Raw genomic sequence first — 25,869 nt, 5'->3', positions numbered from 1 at the left:
CCAGGGATATCTTACTGGGTAACATTTAAGTTAAGGACTTAAGTGAGAGAATGGACCCTATGAATATGGGGAAGAGTGTCCCAGATAAAGGGAACAGTAAAGGCAAAGACCCTGAAGTCAGATTGCTTGGAAAGTTACAAGGATAATAAGAAGGCCACTGTGACTAAGAGGGAGATGAGGTCACAGAGATGATGGGCCTAGATCACATAGGGCCTTGTAGGCGACCTGTACAGATTTTTTTTCTTTTTAAATTTTATTTTTACAGACTGTGCTTTGAATCATTGTACAAAAATGGGGTGCAACTTTTCATTTCTATGGTTGTACACGATATGGATTCACTCCATTTGTGTAATCGTACATGAACATAGGGTAACGATGTCTGTCTCTTTCCATCATCTTTCCTTCCCCCGCCCGCTCCTGCCCCATTTCTGTCTACACAATCCAAAGTTCCTCCATTCTTTCTTACCCTCTGCCCCCAGCCCCCATATGTATCAGCATCCACTTATCAGAGAAAACTTTTGGCCTTTGGTTTTTTGGAATTGGCTTATTTCACTTAGCATGATATTTTCCAACTCCATCCATTACCTGCAAATGCCATAATTTTATTCTTCTTATTGCTGAATAATATTCCATTGTGTATATATACCACAGTTTCTTTATCCCTGTTGAAGGGCATCCAGATTGGTTCCACAATCTAGCTATTATGAATTGAGCTGCTGTAAACATTGATGTGGCTGTGTTACTGTAGTATGCTGATTTTAAGCCCTTTGGATGTAAACCAAGAAGTCGGATAACTGGGTCAAACCGTGGGTCATTCCAAGATTTCTGAGGAATCTTCATACTGCTTTCCAGAGTGGCTGCACCAATTTTCAACTCCACCAGCAATGTATGAGTGTGCCTTTTTCCCCACATCCACACCAACACCTATTATTACCTGTGTTCTTGATAATAACCATTCTGATTGGGGTAAGAGGAAATCTTAAGGTGGTTTTGATTTGCATTTCTCTTATTACTAGAGATGTTGAACACGTATATATTTGTTGATTGATTGTATCTCTTCTGTGAAGTGTCTGCCCAGTTCCTTAGCTCAGTCTGTACAGATTTTGGCTTTCACTCTGACAAAAGTTTGGTGCAGGAGTGATATAGTATGATGTGTGTTTCACAGGATCATGCAGGATTTGTTGAGTGATCTTCGTGAAGACTTTGTTGGAGGAGCAAGGAGCCCAGTTGAAATACTATTGTAATAGTCCGGGGCAAGAAGGGTTGAAAGTTTATACTGCTGCTACTAGGTGGTAGCAGAGGATCCTAGATATATTGTGAAGGTGGGGTCAATAGGATTTGCTGATAGCCTGACTGCAAGAAAGAGAGAAGTCAAGGAGAATTTAGAGGAATAGGTCTGCAGGGTGGTAGCACAAAATCCGTTTGGACAGGTTAAATTTGAGGTACCTATTAAACCTTCAAGGGGACAGTTGTGTACCTAAGTGGAGTTTCGGGAGGGATCGGGCTAGAGAAAGCATTTGGGATTGGCAGCAGGTAAATCCTATTTAGAGGTATGCGATCTCACCACGGTGACAAGAGCAGAACGGGAATGGAGGCCTGGCCTCCCTTGACTTTGATGGGCACGCGGTTCTAGGTGTGGAGTACCTGCTTGATCTCTCAGTTGTGAACGTGGTACATTTGACAGCTCTGGCAACTCTTTCTGCCAGAGGAAAGAAGTGAAGTGGGGGAGGCACACATTCTTTTGTCATTGTAAGCTCTACAGTGAGGTGTTCTCAGAATATGGGGCAAGATTAAGAATTAATTATAATACTTGGCAGGAAAAACCTACCTTCAGTGAGTTTAACCAATATTGTTTTGGTTGCAAGTAGCAGAAACTTCGAGCTTGCTTAAAAGACATAGAGAATAAAGACAGAGCATGCCTTATAGAACTGGAGGACAGGAGGGCAGATGTGTTATAGTTTTTTTAAAAATTTTTATTGTTTCTTTTTAGTTATACATGACAGTAGAGTGTATTTTGACACACTGTACATACATGAGGTAAAACTTCCCATTCTTGTGGTTGTACATGATATGGAGTTACACTGGTCGTGTATTCATATATGAGCATAGGAAAGTGATGTCCCAGTCATTCTATTGTCTTTCCTATTCCCATACTCCCTCCTCTCCTTTCATTCCCCTTTGTTTAATCCATGAACTTCTATTCTTCCTTACCGCCCCACCCCACTACTGTTATTTTATTTATGTTTTTAATATTTTTATTAGTTGTTGATGGACCTTTATTTTACTTACTTATTTATATGTGGTGTTGAGAATCGAACCCAGTGCCTCACCCATGCTAGGCAAGCGCTCTACCACTGAGCCTCAACCCTAGCCCTTCCTGTTATTTTATGTTAGCATCCCCATATCAGAGAGAACATTCAGCCTTTGTCTTTTTGAGATTGACTTATTTCCCTTAGTATATATTCTCCAACTCCATTCATTTATCAGCAAATGCCATAATTTCATTCTTCTTTATGACTGAGTAATATTCCATTGTGTATATGTACCACATTTTCATTAACCATTCATCTGTTGAAGGGAACCTAATTTGGTTCCATAGCTTAGCTCTTGTGAGTTTAGCTGCTCTTAACATTGATGTGACTGCATCACCATAGCATGCTGATTTTATGTCCTTTGGGTATATGCCAAGGACTGGGATATGGTGGGTCAAATGGTGGTTCCAGTCCAAGTTTTCTGAGGAATCTTCATACTGCTTCCCAAAATGGTTTCACCAATTTGCAGTCCCACCAGCAATGTGTGAGTGTATCTTGTCCTCTACATCCTTGCTGACACTTATTGTTACTTATATTCTTGTTGATTGCCATTCTGATTAGAGTGAGATGAAATCTTAGGGGGTTTTGATTTGCATCTCTCTAATTGCTAGAGAGTGCTTTTTCTTGTTCTCTTCACCTCCATCTTTACTTCTTTCTGCATACATGTTCTCTCTCTCTTTCCTCCTCTCTCCCTCCTGGCCTCTCCATTTCTTTCTGGCTAGTGAGGTAGCTAGCTGTCTCCTCCAGATCAAATATTCCCAACCCACACAGACTAATTTGCATCTTTCACAGAGCCAGGGGACAGAGTGTTGGGTTCACCTTGAGTCTAGTATCTCTTTTGGGGGTTACCGGGGATTGAACTCGGGGGCACTCGGCCACTTGAGCCACATGCCCAGTCCTATTTTGTATTTTATTTAGAGGCAGGGTCTCACTGAGTTTCTTAGTGCCTTGCTTTTGCTGAGGCTGGCTTTGAACTTGAGATTCTCCTGCCTCAGCCTCCTGAGCCACTGGAATTACAGGTGTGTGTCACCAAGCCTGGCTTGGTTCTGGTATCTCTTGATGGCCACGTCCTCCATGGTCAAGGGCGAGTCTCACTGCCCATCTGTAGCTCCATCTGTAGCTCCAGAGGCTGAAGGGCAGAACTGAGGGGAAGGGGATTAGACAAGCAGAACAGATGCCTACTGCGGCCACTGTGACAGACAGTGTGCTGTCTCACCTAAGAAGTGGCCATTACCCAAATCTGTTCTACCACCCGAGTGTCTTCCGGACTAATCAAGGTGTGCCTTTGCAGAACTGGGCCATACAGTTAAACATCTGGCTTTTATTGAAGTCACTGTGAAATAAACTATATGGTCGTCATCTCTGCCTTTATGATCAAATGGTGGTGAGGAAATTGAATACTGTATCATTTGATGTTTCTATATAATTCTTCTGGATTGTTCTTCCAGAATGATTATCTCTCAAAGGAATGGTCTGTGGTTTTTGTTTGTTTTGTTGTTATTGTTTCTGTGGTACTAGAGATCAAAACCAGGGATGCTCTACCACTGAGCTGTGTCTCCAGTCCTTTTTATTTTTTATTTTGAGACAGGGTCTCACGAAATTGCTGAGGTTGGCCTTGAACTTTTGATCCTCCTGCCTCTGCCTCCCAAGTGCCTGGGATTGTAGGCAGGAGCCACCACACCTGGCAGTATGTGTCTTTTTGAATGATGGCTTTAAACTTACCACGTTCCCCTTTTGCTTAACCTCAAAGAAACTCTCATTAACTGTGCAATTAGCATGCTGAGCCAAGCTGGAGCTTTTAAGCCACACTGTACTAAATAACCAGAAGGGAAATGGCCAAAGGATAACATTCACCTATCGGGTTTGGGATCTCAGAACTCAAATGCCTAGTTTCCAGGCAGTTAACAAAGGTGAAGTGGGTAGTTGTAAGATACAGGTGCAAACTGTTCTGAGTTCAAGCATAATGTAGCTGTCTCATGATGTTGCCTCTTACAACACTAGGCTGGACTGGGCATGTAGTTCAGTGGCAGAGCACATGCTTAGCTTATGCAAGGCCCTGGGCTCTATCCCAGCACCAAAACTTAATTAATTAATTAAAACATTAGTCTAAAGCAACTAATAAAAATGAAAAAAATAAATAAAACACCAACCTGGCCAAACAATAACCAAGCAGAACATGCTGGAGGCAGCTGCCAGTTATTAGACTTCGGAATCTGACATTGAAGTTCACTGTCTTAAGCTCGTCCCTGCCTAGGGTGTTTCCCTGCCTACACCCAGCTTGCCCTCCTTTACGGGACAGGGCCTTTGTCTCCCACTTGGAGGTGCCCAGGGTCCATCTAGGCTTCCTGTCCAGAAGCACAGTTTCTCCTCTCTACCTAAGGCTTGCCTCCCCTGGCCCTGTTCCCTGCAGATGCCCTGTCTCTTCTGAGGATGTCAGTCCTGGGAATGTCTGTCCCGGTTAGGGGAGACCAGCCACTGACCCACAGGAAAGCAGTCAGCTGTCTTCTGCCGGACAGTCATGTCAGAATGTGACGTGGTGAGCCAGCACCAAGACAAGAGTGCACATGTGCTTTTCTCAGAGGGGCTTATAGTGTTGCTCCCCACACCCCTGGCAGCCAGATCATAGGTACCCCCTCCACAGAGGCTAATTTGCATTCTTTTTCAGTGCAAGGGGGAAGAATGAAGGGCCCATCCTGGTTTTTCCTTGGGTTACACATGACTTTGGAGGGGGGCCTGCCCTTGAAAGAAGACAGTTCTTAGTATTGGAAAAGTTTTTCTGAGATGAAAGATTAATAAGGACATTTATTCTGTGACAATATCTTATGAATGTGGTCCTTGGAGCCAAACCTCTTGTCCACTCTGTGTGGAGCAGCTACTTACTTGTGTTTCAAGGCTAAGGAGCTTGTCCCCCGCTCCCTTGGGGGCTCTGCCTCTCTCCTTGCCCCCATGTGCATTTCTATTCTGTTCCTGAACCAAAAGGCAAGTCAGTAGCTTTTCAAGCTTGAGAACTTAATATTCTTTTACTGAGAATAAAGCCCAGCACAAAGCATTAAGATGACAGACAACAGTGGCTGAGTTCTTGGGTGTAACAGTGGCTATAGCAGCGTGGCAGTAGTGAAAATAGAAAGGAGTTTCAGAAATTTGAAAAAGAAGAGGTTGGGGCATGGTAGCTCCATGATGGAGCATGTGTTCAGCACATGCCAAAGCCCTGGGTTCCATACCCCCCACACCCCACACACACTCCCCCTGCCAAAAAAGAAAAGAAATCTAAACTTCTACCATTCCTCATATAGTAGACTACTTTGCAAATAGTGTTACTCAAGGGATTGAGTTTTTATGCACTTTAAACCATTTGACTCTAGCGCTTTAGATACTGCTGACTCAGGAAAACAAAATTTTGAAAGCAGCCCTCTATGTGGCCGTTATATGGAAGTTTTTCTGCCACAGGCATTGAACCAAAGGGATGGAAAAGACTCTAATTATAGAACACTGCATTTGCCATCACTCAGTGGTGGTGACCCTATCTTTTGGTTCTGGTGGGAGGAGATAGAGAGGTATATGTTAAATTAACCAGCTGGTTGATACATGGTACCTAGGTAAAGAATTGGAGCAAGCCAGGTGTGGAGGTGAACGCCTATACTCAGGAGGCCAAGGCAGAAGGATCATGAGTTCAAGGCCAACCTGGGCAACTTAGCAAGACTCTGTCTCAAAATAATATAAAAAGTGGGTCAGGATGGAGATGTAGCTCAGTGGTGGAGCACTTGTCTAGTGTGTGGAAGGTCCTGGGTTCAACCCCCAGCATAAAAAAAAAAAAAAAAAAAAAAAGCAAAAAGAGCCAATGTGGGCCTGGGCATGGACCTTCCACAGAGGACCAGTATAGTCTCTATTCTGCTGCTGCCTGCAAGGTGCCTACCATGGAAACTTCAGTTTGGCTCACAGACTACATTTCTAACCCAGGGTGCCTTGCGGGGGCTCTCTCAGCTCATCTCACCCCAGAGGCTTCCAAGTGCCTCCTTGGTTCCATGCTTGTTCTGGACACTAAGAATTCAGTGGTGAGCAAGATGGGCAAGGCTCCTAGCCTCACTGAGCTTATGATCTCGTAGGGGAAGCTAAAGTTAAATAAGCAAGATAATTTTGAGATTGAGACAGGTGCTGCAAATAGTAATCTTGCAGAAAACCATGTGTGTGTTCTATGGGTAGGTACTTTAGTGTGTGCGTGAGTGTCTTAGTCTGTTTTCTGTTGCTATAACAAAATACCCAAGACTGAGTAATTTATGAAGAAAAGGTCTATTTTGGCTTAGAGTTCTGAAGGCTGGGAAATCCAGGGGCACAACAACTGGTGTTTGCTCAGTTTCTGATAAGGGCTTTGTGCTCCTTTGTAGCCTGGCAGGAAAAGTTTAGGTCAAGCAGACATGTGTGGAAGAGGAAAAACATGAGGGGTGAACTTGCTTGATAACCACCTATTCTTACAGTAATGCCGTTCCAAGAAAAGACTCACTGAGAAAGGCATTAATCCCTTTTAATGACCTATCACCTCTCAAAGGCTCCATCTCCCAACACTGGCAAACAAGTTTTTCAAATGAAAAAAAAAGTTTCAACGTGAGTTTTGAAGGGAACAAACAGTTGCAGGAAGTCGGAAGGCTCAGAAGACCCAGCCATTTAGAAAGAGAGCCGGTACAGGTGATCAAGTCGAGGTCAGTGTGGGCTGCAGTGAAGTGAGCAAAGTGGAGGGAGGCTGAGCAAGATCAGGAAAGGAGATGGAGGCCAGCAGCAGCAGGCATGGGAAGGAGGCTCTAAGCGAGGGAGTCAATAACCAGCCTGGCATTACCAATACCCCCTGGCTGCAGTGCTCAGGACGGAGTGTGGTGAGTGGGGGCAGGAGGACAAGCAAGAGTCCACTGCATAGTTCAAGAAAGATAAGCCAAGGAGACGCCTGCTTGTTTTCCTTTCCCAGGGATTAAACACATCGAACACCTTCACCAGCCTACTGCAGTGAACTTGCTGTGGAGGTTAGTTAACTTATTACTGACGACTAGGGCTTGGCATGGTCTGAATGTGTCTCCTAGGGTTCATGTGTTGAAATTTAATCCCCATTGTGAGCTATTAATAGGGTGGACATTTAATCCATCTATGCTGTTTAAAGGTAGGGCCTATGGGTGCAGTCCCCATGATTAAATCATGGTGGCTTTATAGGAACAGGGAGAAAGACCAGAAAACACACACACACACACACACACACACACACACACACACACACAATCTATTACCATGTGATGTCGTGAGCCATCTTGAGACTCTGCCAGCAAGAAAGTCACTACCAGATGTGGATATTTGTCCTTGGACCAGAACCAGGAGCTAAAATAAACCTCTTTTATTTATAAATTACCCAGTCTCAGATATTTCATTATGGTAACAGAAAAAGAACTGATTGATATGCTGACCTTTTGGCCTAGGTTATCATTTAGGTTTGGGCTGGGCTGGGAAGGAGCTGCCTCCTAGACAGTACCTTATTACAAGTAAGAATAGTGTAACAAACCACAGCCAGGCCTACAAAGGAGAGGCTAGAACTCATTGACCAGGGAACAAGCAGCAGCTCCCTCGGGCCCTGGTCGCCTTGTTCACCTCCTTCCCAGCCTCCCCTTCCTTCCCTTCTGTTAGATGGAACCACTGGTAAACTGAACAGGAAGGCAACTAGTGTGCCTGCTGATCAACAGTTAATAATGCACAACTAGTCAAGGTGCTAAGTAGCCTTAAAGTGACACCAAATGATACGTGACTTTGTTGCAGTAGTGTGATTTAACATTGAATGGAAGAGGGGGAAGTTTGTGTATGTGTGTGTTTGGGGGTTTTGGGGTTTGGGTTTGTTTTTGTCTTTTTGTACTGCTGGGGCTTGAAGCTAGGGCCTGGTGCATGCCAGGAACACACTCTACTACTGAGGTTCACCCAGCCCTTTTTATTTGTTTTTGAGACAGGGTCTTGCTAAGTTGCCCAGACTGGTCTCAAATTTGTGATACTCTTGCCTCAGATTCCCAGTAGCTGGGATTACAGGTGTGCACTCCCGTTCCCAGTGTGTACATATGTTTTAATATAAAGAGTCTATGGCTTCAGACTCCATGCTATAATGAATTTAGATAAATTTAGACTCAGAGCCAGACCCTCATATTTGCTGGGGTGGGAAGCGAGGTGGAGAGCTGAGCTAAATGGTGAGTGGTGTGGACCTGCAAAAGCTGCTGCAGAAGCACATGGGCACATTGGGAGTGAAGCCTGGTGCCCCAGTCACCACAGATGAATGTTTTGCCAGGTGTCAGAAACCTGGACAAGAGAACAGGCTTCACTGAGTCAGCATCCCCAAGGGATGCGTTCCTGAGTCTACTGGTGGTTGCTGCAATCTGATTGGAGGGTCACTAGCTGGTTCAACCTCTTCATGTTACAAGCGGATGATAACTGATCCAGGGATGCCCAGTGGGTTCGTGGCACAGTCAGAGCCAAAGTCCAGGTTTCCAGACCCCCTGGTTTCTAACATGCCATCACATGCGGCTCTAGCTTGAGAGCGAAGTGCAGGAGGGGCTGCCTGGTACCAGGGCTGGGCCTGGATCTAATAACCCAGGCCTATTTGACTTCAACAAACTGGAAATAAAACAGCCTTTCCTGACTAAACCTCTGAATGCAATGAGGTGATGCTGAAGTTGCCTTTTGTGTTTCAGAATCTCCAGAAGGAAGCAGACTATTCTACCACTTGTTTCCACCATGTTGGCCGCCCGCCTCTCCAGGACACTGTTACAGCTCCCAGGAAAGACTCTAAGCATCTCTAATGGAGAAAATGCAACAAAGTAAGCAGTTAGGGTGGAGTCACCTTGAGGGTCACGCTTTCCACACCTGGGTGATACTGGTGGTGATGAGTCCTGCTCTCAAAGATGTCTCTATTCTTGCTGGCTCCCAGCAAAGGAAACCAAGAAGTGTCCTCAGAGGACAGCCCTTCCCAGGCTCACAGGGCAAAGAATAGCTTTTATAACTGCTTTTATTTTGAGGGGGGATGGTACCAGGGATTGAACTCAGGAGCACTCAACCACTGAGCCACATTCCCAACCCTATTTTGTATTTTATTTAGAGACAGGGACTCACTGAGTTGCTTAGTACCTCAATTTTGCTGAGACTGGCTTTGAACCTGAGATCCTCCTGCCTCAGCCTCCTGGCATAACTGCTTTTTAAATTCATTTTTACTTTGAAGTAACTTTAGAATTATACCAAAGTTGCAAAAATATAGTATAAAAGTTCCCAAATTCCCTTCACTTAACTTCCCTAAATGTTCATATCTTAAGAAACCATACCGCAGTGATCAAAATCAGGAAATTGTTAATTGATACACTATTAACCCAGTTAGAGAACTTTTTCAAATTTTACCAGAAACGGCCACTGGTGGATTTTTTTTTTTTCTGGTCCCAGAATATAATCCAGAATCCCATATTGCATTTAGTGTCATGTCTCATTGGTCTCTTCCTACTGGGTCAGTTCCTTGGTCATTTTCGTTCAGGACCTAAACACTCTGGAAGACTATCAGTCTGTGTTTGCATATTTCCTTGTGTTTAGGTTCAGATATGCATGTCTAGTGAGGAGCCTGCAGAAGAGGTTATACCTTTCTCAGCACATCACATTGGAGGCACACAATGTTCATGTGGCCCATTTCTTTTGTCTTTTAAAAAATTTTACACATAAAGCCAGTTTACTAAAATGTCTAGAGACTTCACTGAACTGTTGGTGTGATTTAAAAGAAGCATTAAATAAGTACAGGGATTATTTTTGTTTTTGTTTTTGTTTTTGTTTTTGAGACATGTTGCCCTACGTGATCTTGAACTCCTAGGCTCAAGTGATTCTCCTGCCCTGGCCTACTGATTGCTGGAACTGCGGGCATGTCCACCATTCCCTGCTGAATCTTCTTTGAGAGCTTCTGGAATTGCCTTTTTCTATGGGATTTGGTGGACTCAGCTGCTGCATTTTCCTTTTCTGCAGCCTGAGAAAGGAAAAAATAAGCAATATCTTTCTATTATTTTTGAGGAAAATGAAACTGGATATCAGGTTAAATTCAAAGCCCAACAGCTAGAAAGCTGAAAAATTGATATTTCCTATGCCACTAAGTATCTTAGAAGCACATGTATGTAGGCTTTCTGCTTTTTTTTTTTTTTTTTCTTTTTTTTTTTTGGTGCTGGGGATTGAACCTAGAGCCTCAGGCATGCTAGGCAAGCACTCCACCACTGAGCCACATGCCAGCCCACCCTGGAGCATTTTCTTAAATGCAGAGCAGAGGTTCAGCTTGGAGATGGGCTTCAGCTACCAGAGGTCACTCTGTGAGCAGGGGACCATTGCATCTGAGAGAGCTCAGAACCTTGTTCCATTGAAGGGTCTTTGAAAGAAGGTGATTTTCTGCATTATTATTATTTTATTTACTGGGAATTAAACCCAGCGGTGCTTAACCCCAGCCCTTTTTATTTTTTTATTTTGAGACAGGGTCTTGCCAAGTTGCTCAGAGGCTGGCTTTGAACTTATGATCCTTCTGGCTCAGCCTCCCAAGTCACTGGGATTACAGGCCTGTGCCACCACATCCAATTTTAATTTTTTTTTCAGCAAGTGATTCATAAAAAAATGTCAAAATCTGTCTCAAAGGCTGTTTTTAGAGATTTCTGGTAATTATTTTGTATAGAGAATAAAATACTCCCAAAGGATGTTAAAATACTTTTACAAAGGTTCTTGTCCTCAAAGGAAAGTTAAGCTTATGGTTCATTTGAAGGGAGAGAAAAGCTCTCACAGGGACATTCTGAATTTTCTGGATGGATTGAAAAGTAACTTAGTTAGGTCGAGGGGCATGGGGGCTGGTGGCCAGGGTCAGAGCTGAGTCAGAATACATTAAATGTCCTCAGAGTGAAGACATTAGCGGAGGCTAGGAGGGAGACCCAGGTGCAGAAGGAGGCTGGCATAGTGGTTGGTCACAGTCCTGTAGGTGAATCCTGCTGATCTGATAGCATCTTCACAGGTGACCTTACAAAGTTTCCATGCATTTGAATATGTCTAGCAATGGGGAGGTCAGTACCTACCACATCTGGTCTCCCATATTTAGACATGTACAGTATGTACAGTCCTTCATATTAAGTGGAAATCCTTTCTCCTGTCAATGCCACCCCTTGTTCCTGGGTCTGCCTCTGTATTCACACTGAAAAAGCCAATCGCTTCTCAGAGACACCATGCCACCCCAGTACCCACCCACTTGCCTTCTCTTATTCCTGTGCATGTTTTTCGTTGCTCATCTCCCTTGGTTTCTCCACTTGGCCTCTAGGACTTCTTTAGGCAGCCACGTCACACTTGTGATTCATGATTGAATTTTTTTCGTGGATGCTGCTGTAAGACCACATTTCTCCCAAGCTGCACTTGTGCCACTGTCTGTCCCTTCTAAACTCCATCTTGTTAGCTTTAGTCCGTCAAATTCACTCAGTGACTCTTCTCCGCAAAAAGCTGGGTTACTGGTTATTATTACTGATTTGTGATGGGAGCAGTAAAAAGGATAGAAAAATAGATTGCTAAGAAAGGGAAGAAGCCAGAACAGTAGCCAGGCACAGTGGTGTACATCCCTTATCCCTATTTGGGAGGCTGAGACAGGAGGAAAGCAAGTTTGAGACCAGCCTCAGCAACTTATTGAGACCCCGTCTTTCAATAAAAAATTAAAGGGCTGGGGATGTAGCTCAGTGATAAAGCTTCCCTGGGTTCAATCCCAGAATGAATGGATAGATAGAGAGCTAAAAAGATAAATATTTTTAAAAGAAGCCTGATATAATGCCCTGGTCAACAGGGGTTTTGGCGGGGGTGCCTCTTAAATGCAGCCAGGAAAGTCCTTGGATATCACGGGTCTGAGGATCAGCAGGTTCCTCCCTAGGCCCTTGGCACCAGATGGCACTTCTTCCACCCATCTTATTCTGCTTCTGGTTTAGGGCAGAAATCAGGAAGCTCTTGTTCTCAGAATCTCGTGGCCCCAACTCTGGGATTATCAAAAAAGGACACTGGCTGTCCTAAATGTAACCCTGTCCCACCTTCTGGCCTACCATAGCTATTAGCACAAAAAGACCGGGCAGGATGCAAACCTCACGCCTCTTCTCAGCTCTTTATTCAGGGGGTTGAAATGGAGCCCGTGGACCCACTCCTGGTGAAAATGAGCCACTGAACAAAGAAAGGGACTGGGTTTCTATAGGTTATTTTGAGGGATGGTCCAGTGAACATATGTCAGTTTTGCTTAGACACTCAGGAATGTGGGCCTTTCGGTCAAGGTCCATGGTCAGTGTCAGAAAGGATTTTGCTCTGGAGGAGATAACGCCTCGGAGAGACTGTTTCCTTTTGAGGATGAAAATGTCCTCTCTGCCTGCAGCCAGCATCTAGAGGACATTCGTCTTGGGAGATGAAAGCTGTCAATGCATGGCCTTCATTTTTACTTCCTTTTCTTGTCCCCAGGTTTCACTATTTTGGGAATTTTTATTCTCCATATCCATTAATAGCTGACCATGATTGTCCAGCAGAGGGGAACCTACAGGGAAATACTGTCTTTGCCCTTGGGCTTTGGGCTAGAACCCTGGGGCCGTCTTGGCCCTGGTAGGCCAGTGTATCAGTTAAGACTGCAGCACACTGACAGTAGTACAACACCCAGAAATCTTGGCCTGGTGGTACTCTAGAGGACCCAGGTTCCTTATTTCCACCCCCCCAGGAAAAAAAGTGGTTTTACCCCTCTAAGGAAGTGGGGGGGGGGGGTTTTGCTGTTGTTTGCTTACTTTTTAAATTATTTTTGCCATATTGTGGATTGAACCCAGTGCCCCATACGTGCTCAGGTTCTCTACCACTGAGTTACCTCCTCACTCCTTTTTGTTGTTTTATTTTGAGACAGGGTCTTGCTAAGTTAGCCAGGTTGGCCTTGAACTTGTAATCTCCTACCTCAGCCTCCTGAGAAGCTGGGTTATTGGCATGCACCACCATGCCTGGATTTTATTTTTAATCTTTTGTGGTGCTCTGGCTCAAACCCAGGACCTCAAGCATGCTAAGCATGCACTTCACCACTGAGTTACACACAGACCCAAACGGTGGTTTTGACCTCTGTTTGCAGGTTAGCCTCACCTAGAGCACTATGGGGAAAAGAAAATCTCTATGCCTCACTTCTAGGGATTCTGACTTAATTGGTCAGGGTGAAGCCAGGCATGGGAATAGTTTAAAAAGTTTGCCTGTAAATTTTTTTTTTTTTTTCCTTTTTCTGGTGGTGCTGGGAATTGAACCCAGGACCTCACGGGTGCAAAGCATAAGCTCTACTACTGAGCTATATCTTCCCTGTCATTTTTGAAAAATTATTTTATGGAGACCTTAAACATATACAAAGGAGGAAATAGTGTACTAGTCCTTTGTGTACATATTACCTGGCTTTCCATAATTATACTGCCAGTGCTTCCTGAGTCACATCCCTAGCCCTGACCTGAATGGCACATTTTGTGAATTTTTAAAAACTATACTATTCAGAATAGGTACTATAGCACATGGCACAAAGTTCAATGGCACAAAATGGTAGACAGAAAAAACAAATCTGTCTCCCGTCTTTTCTCCCCTATTGCCAGCTTCTCCCTTGCCCCTTCCTCTTCTACTTATTATTATTAGTTTCATATTAATTTTAAAACTAATACAGGGGCTGAGGGTTTTACTCAGAGGTACAGCATGTGCTTAGTGTCAAGGGCATGGATTTGATCCCCAGTACCACATACAATAAAAAAAACTAATGGAATTTTCATTTCTAGAAAAAAAGAGTAGTTGTGCTTTTTTCTCTATTCCTCCTGCTCAGCACAGCTAAAAACCTTGGATGTTGTATGAAATGAATATAAAAAGGCTCTAAAGGGTGGAAAGAAGGCAGACCAGCTAGGGACCTTAGGATCCAAGAAATGACATAGTCATTTTCTAGATTTTCTTTTCACTTCACATATCCCGACATGGAGCTAAAGAAGCTGGCATCCCAGAAACACCAGTGAGCTCAGACACAAAAAGACCCAACAAAAGCTTGCTTTCTCTAGCCAAGAACCAGCCTAACAAGATAGAAAACTGTTAGACAGCTATGGCTCTACTCCAGCCAAACACAGAAAAAGCTGTGGCCTCACCATTTCCCTCTAGCAAAGGTCAGGGGGGAACCTGGACTTCCATCTCACTAGGTGAGGGACTCCAACTCTCAACCAGGAGTAGTGTCAGAGAAAATTAAGGCAGGGCCCGAACCGCCCTTCTCACTCAGGAGTAATAGGCACCTCTGTTTGTTTTTCAGGGAGGGGGAATGTCAGAGGAGGTCTTGTGGAGGGTAGGATTTCTCCTTCACTCTCAGTAATGAGACATGATTTCCTGTAAACTCAGGAAGCAGTAATGGGACACTCTAACCCTTCCTGGCCAGGGAGGTACAGTGGAGGCCTGGTGGGGAGTCGAACTCTCTCACCTCTGCCCAGCAGTAACCCAGCTCATTCTATGCAGCTAGTATTATCCTGATTCCAAAACCAAACACAATACCAATAAAAAGATCGAAGAAGACTACAGACCCCAATCTCTCATGAATATAGATGTAAAAATCCTTAAAATATGAACAAATAGAATTCAGCATTATTTAAAAAGAATTGTAGCTGGGCGCCATAGTGCATACCTCTAATCCCAGCAGCTCAGGAGGCTGAGGCAGGAGGATTCAAAGTCCAAAGCCAGACTCAGCAAAAGCGATGCACCAAGCAAGTCAGGGAGACCTTGTCTAAATATAATACAAAATAGGCTGGGGATGTGGCTCAGTGGTTGAGTGCCCCTGAGTTCAATCCCTGGTCTCTCCACCAAAAAAAGTAAAAATAAAAAGTAAAAAGAATTGTAAACTATGAACAAATATGTTTGTTCTGGGGACATAAGAATGGTTCATTATTCGAAAATCAAATTAATGAACTAAAGAAGAAAAATCACCTGATCCTATCTATTAATGAAGCAAAAGCAAAACTTAACAACCATTTATGATAAAAACTATCAGAAAAATAGACATAGAAGGGAACTCCCTGAATACAGTAAACAGCATTTACAATAGACCTGCAGCTAAGATCACAATGATGAGAGACTGAATGCTTTGTCCTGAGATGGAGATGTTTGTTCTCACCACTATCCAACAGAGTGCTCAAGTTCCAGTCAGGGCAATAAGGCAAGAAAAGGAAATAAAGTCATACAGATCAGAAAAGAAGAAATAAAACTGTCCCTATTTGCACATTACATAATTATTTACATAGGAAATCCCAAGGAATCCATACACACACACACACACACACACACACACACACAGAGCAAACAAATCTCAGAACTAACAAGTGAGTTTGGTAAGGTTACGGGATACATGATAACACAAAAATCATTTATATTTGTATATACTCGCAACAAACATGTGGATATCAAAATTTAAAACAATACCATTTACAATTACTCAAAACAAATGGAGGGGGGCAATGTGTGCTTGTGGTTTGCAGCTCAGTGGTACAGCACTTACCTCGCATTTGCGAAACCTTGGCTTCAATCCTCAGCACAGCAAATAAGAGAGAAGTAGTTAGGTATAAATAAAACAAAACATACCCGGAGTTCGCTAAAACTATACAACATTGATGGAAGAAGTCAAAGACTTAAATAAATGGAGTATTCAGGGTCATTTTCAATGAAGTGAAGATGTCAGTTCTCTCCAACTGATTATATTGATTTAGCACAATTTCTATCAAAATCCCAGTCACTTTTTTTTTTTTTTTTTTTTTTTAGATAAAAACAAGATTCTAACATCGATATGGAAAGCAAAAGAAATAGAATTTGGGTTGGGGATAGCTCAATTGGTAGATTGCTTGTCTCACTTGCATAAGGCCTTGGGTTCAATCCCCAGCACCACAAAAAAAAAAAAAAAAAAAAAAAAAAAAAAAAAAATAGAATTCTAGAACAACTTTCAGAAAGAAAAATAAGGTAGCACAGAACAGAGAACCCAGAAGTAGACCCACACAAATATGACCAAATGGTTTTTGACAAAAGTTCAAAAGTGATTCAATGGAGGAAAGATAACACCTTTCAAAACATGATGCAGGGCAACTGGCAATTCATAGGCAAAAATTACTCTTTGCTCTAAGTTGCATATAAAAAATAAACTCAAAATGGATCATAGATTAAATGCAAAACATTATCCAGTTTTTAGAAAAAAACATGGAAGAAAATTTATGGGTTCTGAGGTTAGGCTGAGTCCTGCATGACCCATAAAAGGAAAAGTTGATCAGTCAGACTTTGTCAAAATGAAATAGTAGCCAGGTGCAGTGAAACAGGCCAATAATCCCAGAAACTTGGGAGGCTGAGGCAGGAGGATTTCTAGTTCAAGGATAGCCTCAACAAGTTAGCAACATCATATCTCAAAAATAAAAAAAAAAATAAAAAGGACTGGAGGTTTAATTCAGTGGTAAAAAGTACCTCAGGGTTCAATCCCTAGTTCCTCCAAAAAAAAAAAAAAAAAAAAGGAAGAGGAACAGTTTTTCCCTGCAGTTGATCCTGTTAAGAAGATAAAAAGGCAAGTTACAGACTAGGAGAAAATATTAGTATATCACATATGTAACCAAGGCCTGGTATTTAGAACATCTGAAGGATTTAGCAAAAGAATAAACAATCCACTTAGAATATAGACAAGAACACATGAAGAGCATACAGGTGGTGCTGTTGTCTTACTGTTTGTGTTCCACTCAAATTCATATGTTGAAACCCTTACCCCCCAGTTGTTCGTATTAGGAGGTGGAGACTTTGGAGGTGATTAGGTCATGGACATGGAACCCTTGGCATGGCATTAGTGTCCTTCTAAAAGAGGTCCAAGTCACGTCTCTCCCCTTCTGCCATGTGAAGTTGTAGTGAAAAGTCACCTGCCTGTTTAGGAAGTGGGCCCTCACCAGAGACAGTCTGCTGATACTTTGATCTTGGTCTTTCTGACCTCCAGAACTGTGAAAAATGTTTGCTATAAATACGCCACTTTGTTGTTTTAGCAGCCCAAACTAGTATTTTGTTTTAGCAGCCCAAACTAAGACAGATGGCAAATGAATACACGGAAAGATGTTCCACATCATTAGCCATTAAAGAAATGCAAATTGAAACCAAGTGAAATCATCATTACACAGGTTTCCGCATCACTGAGACAAAAAGTAAGTGCCACTACTGAATGCTGGCAAGGATATGGAGAAAGTGGGTCACTCACACATTTTTGCTGGGAATGTCGTCTGTGTGCTCCCCACTCTGTAGCTATAAACAGTTGAGCAGTTTCTTCAAAAAATGAACACACAACTATCACATGACCCAACAATTGCACTCCTGGGCATTTATCCAAGAGAAATAAAAACTTAATGTTTGCATGAAAACCTGTCTGGGAATGTTCATCGCAGTTTTATTCATAATAGCTCCAAACTGGAAACAACCCAGAAGTCCTTCAGTAGGTCAATAGTTAAACAAATGCCCATGCCTTGAAGCACTGCTTAGCAATCTAAAGAAAAAGTTCCATATACGCAACAATCTGGATAGATCCCCAGAGAATTACGCTGAATGAAAAAAGCCAAACCCCAAAGATTAATTTACTGTTTTCTTCCATTAGTGTAACATTCTTGAAATGACAAAATTGGAGATGGAGAACAGATGAGTGGTTAAGGAGGGTAGGGTGGTGGGGGTGTAGGAGTGGCTCTAATAGGGTAAAGGAACAAAGTGGTGGTGGAATTGTTCTGTATTTTTACTGTTTTAGTGTTAATATCTTGGTTGTGATATTGTATGGTTGGTTGTTTGGTTTGCAATATTAGGGATTAAACCCAGAGGCACTCTACCACGGAGTTACATTCCTATCCCTTTTCAAAATTTTAAAATTTTGAGGCAGGGTCTCACTAAGTTGTCCAGGCTGGTCTCAAACTTGCAACCCTCTTGCCTCAGCCTCTCACGTTACTGGGATTATAGGCATGCATTATCACGCCCTGAATTTTAGTATGGTTTTGAAAGATGTTACCATCAGGGGAGATTGGGCAAAAGGTACCCAACATCTTCCTGTATTCTTTCTTTCTTTTTTTTTTTTATAAGATAAATTTTTCATTTGTCTTTTTAGTATACATGACAGTAGAATGTATTTTGACACATCATGCATTCATGGAGTATAACTTCCCGTTCTTGTGGTTGTACATGATGTGAAGTTACACCTTGCATTGTTTCTTAACTGCATGTAAATCTATAATTGTTTCAAAATAAAAGGGTTAATTGAAATAACTATGAAGAAGCAGCATTAAATTCAGCAGACACTGAATGTGCAGAAGGCTTTAACAAAGCTATGTCACTGAAAGGATAGTTCATACCTGTATTGGTCTGAAACACTGCCCATCTGTGTCACCTTGAAAAGCAGGAAGTAGAACTTTATTGGAGTAGGCCACCAAACAGACAGGTTTGGCAGCGCCTCCCAGTAATAGTGCTTCTGGGTTGGCTTTATCCTTGGGATGGCTTGTTCTATACAGTGGCTATGGTGACTACTGCAAATGCTGGCTCACTGTCCACCAGCCTAGCCACCTGGTGGAAAGAGGGTTTCTTTCTCAGCTTACCAGCAAGTTGTCCCCAGAGCCTGGAATGGGGAGATAACCAGGGGGCTTTAGGCTGGGTGCTGGCTGAGCATGTCCCATTTCTAGGGCGGGAGCTTAGCCTCATGCTCTTGGCTTCTTTTTTCTTGCAGACGCACACTGTTGTTTTGCTCTACCTCCTTCACCTCGATCAAGCACCGGACTTATACCAGTGAGGTGGACCCGGTGAGTGGAAGTCCAACTCCCTGGGGAATCAGCCAGGTGGTCACAGCCCTTCCTTCTGGATCCCAGACCTTGAGCCATCCCCAAGTAGGGGCTTAGCACTGTCGGGACACTCTGAACCACTTTCTCATTTATCCTTATCCTGAAGCCCCACATCCGTAGTGAGACCCACGCTCCTGGACCCGAGGGGGCGCTGTGATAAGGCACTCCCACCCCTCCCAGCCACGGGGTGTCAGTGAGGCCTGCTGGGAAACTGGAACGCCCACCCACCCAGCAGGTTGGGGCTTAAGAGGTAGTCTCCGAAATTTCTCAGCCCTGGTTTCCATTCCAGCTAACTACATAGGGCATTTAAAACATGTCTTTCTTCTCACTGGTAACAGGGTGTAATGATCATGCTTTCTATAGGTGATTGTGAGAATTAGATAAGAAGAGCGCATGTGCTGAGCCTTTCACACAGTCAACGTCACCATTAAGAATCAGAGCTTTGGGCTGGGGTTGTGGCTAAGTGGTAGAGCACTTGCCTCGTATGTGTGGGGTACTGGGTTCGATCCTCAGCACCACATAAATAAATAAAATAAAGACATGGTGTCCATCTACAACTAAAAAAAAAAAGAAAGAAAAAAAGAAAACAATCAGAGCTTTGAAGATGAAGATGACGATGACAATGATGATAATGATGATTGTAGTCTTGGGAACCCAAATCCTGAAACCAGAAGTCATTTCCCCTGGCAGGCTTGATAGTTGGTGGCAGAGTCTGAGTTAGAGTCTGGTCTCCTGATTCTGACTCCAAGATTTTTGAAGTACATGTTAATGTTTACTGTTTCTCCAGACAGCAAGAGCCAGGAGGGGAGGGCCAGGCCTGGGCTACTCAGCACTGTTACCACCCAGAGGGCGGGAGCCCCGGTCACTCTGCCTCACGTCTCTGCAACTCCTAACTGGGGTCTGACTTTCTAAAATAGGTTGGCAGCAAAGCTGTCCTAGTCACGGGCTGTGACTCTGGATTTGGGTTCTCCTTGGCCAAGCACCTGCATTCTAAAGGCTTCCTTGTGTTTGCTGGCTGCTTGTTGAAGGTAAGAGAAGGTCATTTTTTTTTTTTTTTCACTATTGTCCTTTACATGTAGTCACTATTTGTAGCTTTTATTAAAAAAAAAAAAAAAAAAAAAAAAAAACTTTCCTAACAACTGGTTCATCTGTTCTTTAAAATAACCTGTACCTTTCCCACTGGCTTCAATCTCATTGTTCTTTGTAACTTTTCCATCCATTCATTCAGCCAGCCAGCCAGTCAGCCAGCCATCTCTCCATCCATCCATCTATCCATCCATCCATCCCATCATTTATTCATTTGCCAAGAGTTATGATGTGCCTGACACTTTGCTAGGTGCAGTAAAAGATTAAGACCTTATCTGTGCCCCAAGGAACTCACTGTCTGGTGATGAGAGGACACCATGCACAGTCACAGCTGAAGAATTAGAATGAAGAGCATTCTCAGAGACATGCAAGAATGTCAAGAGAGTGCAGAGAAGGAAGGGATTGATTCTGGCATGACAGAGGAGGTGACATTAGTCCTGGGCCATGAGGAATAAATAATGCTTTCATCAGTGGAAACTGGGAAGAATGACCTGTGAGACAGAAGGACTAACCTCAGCAGAGTCTTGCAACCATGAAGTTCCTTTGGGAGATCAAGTGAAATTTAGGGTGTATGAAGGGAAGTGCTGGAACACAAGGCTACAAAAGTAATTAATGGACTGTTCCCCTGATTTAGAGACTAGTTCAAACATCATCACAATTCAGCTTTTTTTTTTTTTATTAGAACATTATATTTATATATAGTAGTTGGGTTCATTTTGACAAAACTATACATGCGTGGAATTTGATTTACTCCATTTCAGTCCCCATTCCCCTTGCAATCCAGTTTGTTTGTTTGTTTTTATACCAGGGACTGAACCTAGGGGTACTTAACCACTAAGCCATGTCCCCAACCCTTTTTTGTGTTTTATTTAGAGACTAAGTTGCTGAGGCTAGCTTTGAACTTGCGATCCTCCTGCCTCAGCCTCCTGCACAATCCAGGTTTAAAACATGTCCCTCACTTAGTATTTTACCTCTTGACCATTTACAGTTAGACCCCACATCTACCTCAAGCCCTCAGTTTACAATTATTATCTCTTTTGCTTTTTCTGTACATTTCACATACACAGAATTACATAATCTATGGTCTTGTGCCGGGCTTCTTTTACTTAGGATAATGTTTTTGAGATTCATCCATGTTGTAACATGTATCAGTAGTTCATTCCTTTTTATTGCTGAAAAATATTCTATCAAATGGATATGCTATACTTTTAAAACTTCCGTTCAGTAGTTAATGGGTATGTGGATTAAGCAGTTTAGATTTTTGGTCATTTGAGTAATGTTTCTATGACATTCACATATGTGTCTCTGTGTAGACATGCATTTTTACCTGGTTACTTTTAGTGGAATTTAGATACCACAATATGGGAATTAGGTGTGCTCATTGCTAATGGGCATAGGGCATTGCTGCTCCTTGTTTTTCTCAGTGGACAGAGCTCAAAGATGTTATATCTAATCATATACATATATGCAAACTGTCTATTTATATAGATTTCTCTGAAGTGTTTTTGGCTATTAATTGAAGGTATACAAAGTACCATGTTTAAAAGTTATTTGGATTAATTTTTGTTTTATCATTATATTATTAATTTAAAATATATTTTGTTTATGTTTTGTTTTCCTCCATTCTTGTTGACTTAATTCCATTTTTGAATATGTGAAACATTAGTAAGGTCATAAAGTCAAAATTATACAAGAAAAAAAAGGTAGTTACTCCTCTCCTTATCTTTTCTACCCCATTCTTTCATTCCCCCCTTCTTACACAAATTGGAGTGCTTGCATAGTGCCTAGATTCTTTTGTGCTTTTTTTTTTTTTAACCTAATAATACATCTTCGAAGTCCCTCTGTGTGACTTCACAGAGCTTTTCTTCTCTTTTGTAGTGGCTCTACAGTACTGCATTGTGCGGGTGGACTATAATTTACTCCACTAGTCTCTCAGGTTTTTTTTTCTATATTTTGCAATTACAAATAATGCCACACAAATAACCTTGTGCATATGTAGTTTTATATTATTGGGGGTTTATATTATGGTAAGCTTCCAAAAGTGAGATTGCTCTCAGGCTAGGAGATAAATGAAATGTATTGTCATATTTCCAAATTTCATATGGGTTAGATAATTTTATATTCCTACCAGTACTGAGTCAGTGCCTATTTCCACACAATTTCACCAACAGAGTGTGTTTATGCTTTAGATTTTTCCCAATCTGATAAAGGAGGACTGTATTTCAGTATAGTTTTTGTAAGGAAAAAAAAATGCAATGCTCAGCTTGGGACCTGTGGTGATTCTAGCTGCTGCTGCGCACTCCCACTGACCTGCCAGCCGCTTCCTTGTCTCAGTTGCAGCTCGCCCATAGCTCCCAGAAAAATGCACCACAGACACAGGCCTCACGCAAGAGACTTTATTATGTGGACGACTAACACGTCCGCTCCAGGGTGAAAAGAAAGGAAAAAAGAGAAAGATGGCGTGTGGGCTTCTCCCAGACATTGGAATCTCCCGGGCTGGAAGGAACCAATAGTGGAGGAGAATACTTGCAAGCTGACTGGTGAACCAATAGCTATCTAGCATGTTAGGACAAAACGTGGGAAAATGGCGGCAGCATAAGCCGGAAATTCCTGCATCGTAAGAGGTGGGCAGTGCGCAGATTGACAAGTGGTTGGGAGGCCGGAAATTTCTGTAACGTAAGAGGTGAGCAGAGCGCAGATTGACAGGTGGTTGGGAGGCGGGGTATCGGCTTTTATATTACAGTTTTGACATGTATTTCTTTTATGAGTGTCCACCCCTGTTCCTCAGGGTCAGGATGCAGACACCGTGCGTATATATCACCTGTGCTCTCATTCTGTTGGACAGAACTTAGTCACATAGCCTTACCTGGCTACAAGGGAGTCTGGTAAATGTAGTAGGTATTCTGAGATAATATGTACCCTGCTTGTAAAGTCATGGTTTGCCTGCTATAGAAAGGAATAATGGGTGTTTGGGAAAACTTGCTGTCTCTACTCAGTGGGTGAGACAGTTTTCATTTTGAAAATGGTAGGAATCCAGGTGTTAGTCAACCTTCTGTCACTATAATAAAACACCTGATACAATCAACTTATAAAGGGAAAAGATTGTTTATGGCTCACTGTTTTGAAAGTTCCAGTCCATGCTTTTTTGAACCTATTGCTTGGGCCTGCAGTTAGGCAACACATCATCATGGTGGGAGTGTGTGGTGGAGCAGAGCTGCTCACCTCATGTCTAGGAAGAGAAAAAGGCGGGGTGGGGCAGGGTCCCATAATTTCCTTCGAGGGCATGCTTCCAATGACCTAAAGACATCTCACGAGATCCCACCCTCTAAAGGTTCTACCACTTCCCAACAATGTCAGCCTGGGGACCACCAAGCCTTAACACAGGGGCCTTTGGGGGATGTTCAAGATTTATACTATAGCACCAGGGAATAGTGTGTGTGTGTGTGTGTGTGTGTGCGCGCGCGCACGCGCGCGCCAGGATTGAACCTAGGGCCTAGAATATGCTAGGCAAGTACTCTACCACTGAGCTACATCTCCAGCCCAAGGAATTTTTTTATACTAGGTTTAATATCTTTGTAAAAATGATCTCTCTTGCTAGACAAATACCTATTTTCCCAGCAACTCAAAAGACTGAGATAGGAGGATCAAAAGTTTAAGGCTTGCCTTGGCAACTTATCGAGACCCTGTCTCAAAATAAATAAGTAACTATAAAGGGCTGGGGATGTAACTCAATTGTAGAGTGCCCCTGGGTTCAATCCCCAGTACCACAAAACAACAGAAAAAAAAAATGTTTCTGTTCAATGTAAATTTTCAATAAAATAAATAAGAACAAATAATAAAGCAATTCACATTGCCATCCTCTGAACGTTGTTTCAGATCAGTGAAGGGTTTGTCTTTTGAATCTTTACTTATTTTGAATTTATGAATGTAATAGAACATATTCATAACACATTAAAACAATATGGAAAGGAATTACATAGAAGAATGAAGTCTTCCCATTCTGTTGCCTCAAGATAACTTACATTCAGGTGTGCACATCATCTGTGACTTTTGCTATTAAAAACTGTTGGGGGCCATCTGTAAACCATGTGTGAGAACTGAATGATGTTTGAGTCATAGGCAGGGAAGTCACTGTCTTGGGAACTCTCAGGCGGAAACCCCCTGGTGTGAGACTGCCCACTTTATGCTGGCACCCTGACCTGCTCACTGCTCAAGGTCAAGCACAGCCTCCCAGCGAAGGGTTCACTGCAAGACCCCTGCCACACAGAGAAACAAGCACCAGAACAAAACTCCTCCCATTGGAACCTTATCCCTGCCTTTGATGTCCTCCCGCTTAAGTAAAGAATTAGGGCCTTTTTCAGTTGTTCAGTTCCAGTTCCTATCAGGACAGGAAGACCTATCAGGTGCTCCACTTTTTAAATCTAATCTTTGGCTTTGTCTTAATTCTTCCTGATTATTTCAGACCTTTTATTTTTTCAGGCAGCTCACACCTCCTGAGCAGGAACCTGCTCTCTCAGGGTGCTGGCCACCCCTTCATAAAAAACAAAGCCTCAGTTGGGGATGGAGTTCTGTGGTAGAGTGCTTGCCTCGCATGTGTGAGGCCAAGGGTTGAGTCCGCAGAACCACCACCACCACAACAGAAAAGTGTCACTGAGTAGCCTTTCGTGTATATCTTTGCATGCTTTTCTTGGAAATTCTTTTTTATTTATTTTGGTACCAGGGATTGAACCAAGGGGTGCTTAACCACTGAGTCACATCCCCAGCCCTTTTTTATATTTTTATTTTGTGGCAGGCTCTCATTAAGTTGCTTAGGGCCTTACTAGTTGCTGAGGATGGCTTCGAACCTGTGATCTGCCTCAGCTCCGGAGCCACTAGGATTACAGGCTTTTTATTGGCAATGCTTAAGAAGAATTTGTAGATGTGAAAGAACTAGTTGGAAGGGAGTACAGGCTTTAGATTTTTTTCAGATATACCAAATTGCTCCCCCAACAGGCTCTCGCACTGTCTCCTCCCTCAGGCAGTGCATTGAAGAACCTGTTTGGGGAGGGGTGTGGGTGGTGGGCGTGGCATGCTTGGAGCTGAGTTCTCTGCACATGTGGACCTGCCTCAGCAGATCCTGGCAGGAGCTGTGATGCCCCCAAATCATTTGGTGCCTTTAGACTCCCTTGTCCTATGTTTAGCCCCTGTGCCATTGTGCTGGTTTGTCCAATGACACAGGGCCACAGCTTGATTCCACAGCAGCGGGCAGAGGCTGCTATGTGCCACTGTTTGCAGTAGAAGGACCTTCAAGGGGCAGTTCACTGACCCAGGGATAGAACAAACACTTTCCCTCCCTGGCCCTCAGTTTCCTCTTAATTACAATAGCAGGAATGTATTGATGATCTTAGGTCCTTCCATTCCTGTAGCTATGATTCCATGATGTGGTGATTGGAACCACACAAGTTCCACACAAGATTCTTGCTAGGTTGCGTCTGTTGGCATTTCCCTACCTGTGACTACTTCTATCTGGCATCTCATGAGTTATGCAAATCAGAAACGTGTCCGAGTGGCGAATAGCTTAGAGGTAGAGCTTGTGCTTAGCATGCTTGAGGTCC

General features: G+C 42.9%; 1 protein-coding gene across 3 annotated transcripts in view; it reads left to right on the top strand.

The window, feature by feature from the left end:
- Window positions 1-25,869, top strand: part of BDH1 (3-hydroxybutyrate dehydrogenase 1) — a 48,664-nt gene that overhangs the window by 7,672 nt on the left and 15,123 nt on the right. For all 3 annotated transcript variants that reach the window (XM_079156262.1, XM_079156263.1, XM_079156264.1), the window contains exons 2-4: window positions 9,017-9,142; window positions 19,078-19,150; window positions 20,107-20,217. In XM_079156262.1, coding sequence (XP_079012388.1) covers window positions 9,017-9,142; window positions 19,078-19,150; window positions 20,107-20,217 — 310 coding nt within the window. The remainder of the gene's footprint in view (window positions 1-9,016; window positions 9,143-19,077; window positions 19,151-20,106; window positions 20,218-25,869) is intronic.

The sequence above is a fragment of the Sciurus vulgaris genome (genome assembly GCF_902686455.1).
Source record: "Sciurus vulgaris genome assembly, chromosome: 10".
Lineage (NCBI taxonomy): Eukaryota > Metazoa > Chordata > Mammalia > Rodentia > Sciuridae > Sciurus > Sciurus vulgaris.
This window is presented reverse-complemented; position numbering and strand designations above follow the sequence as displayed.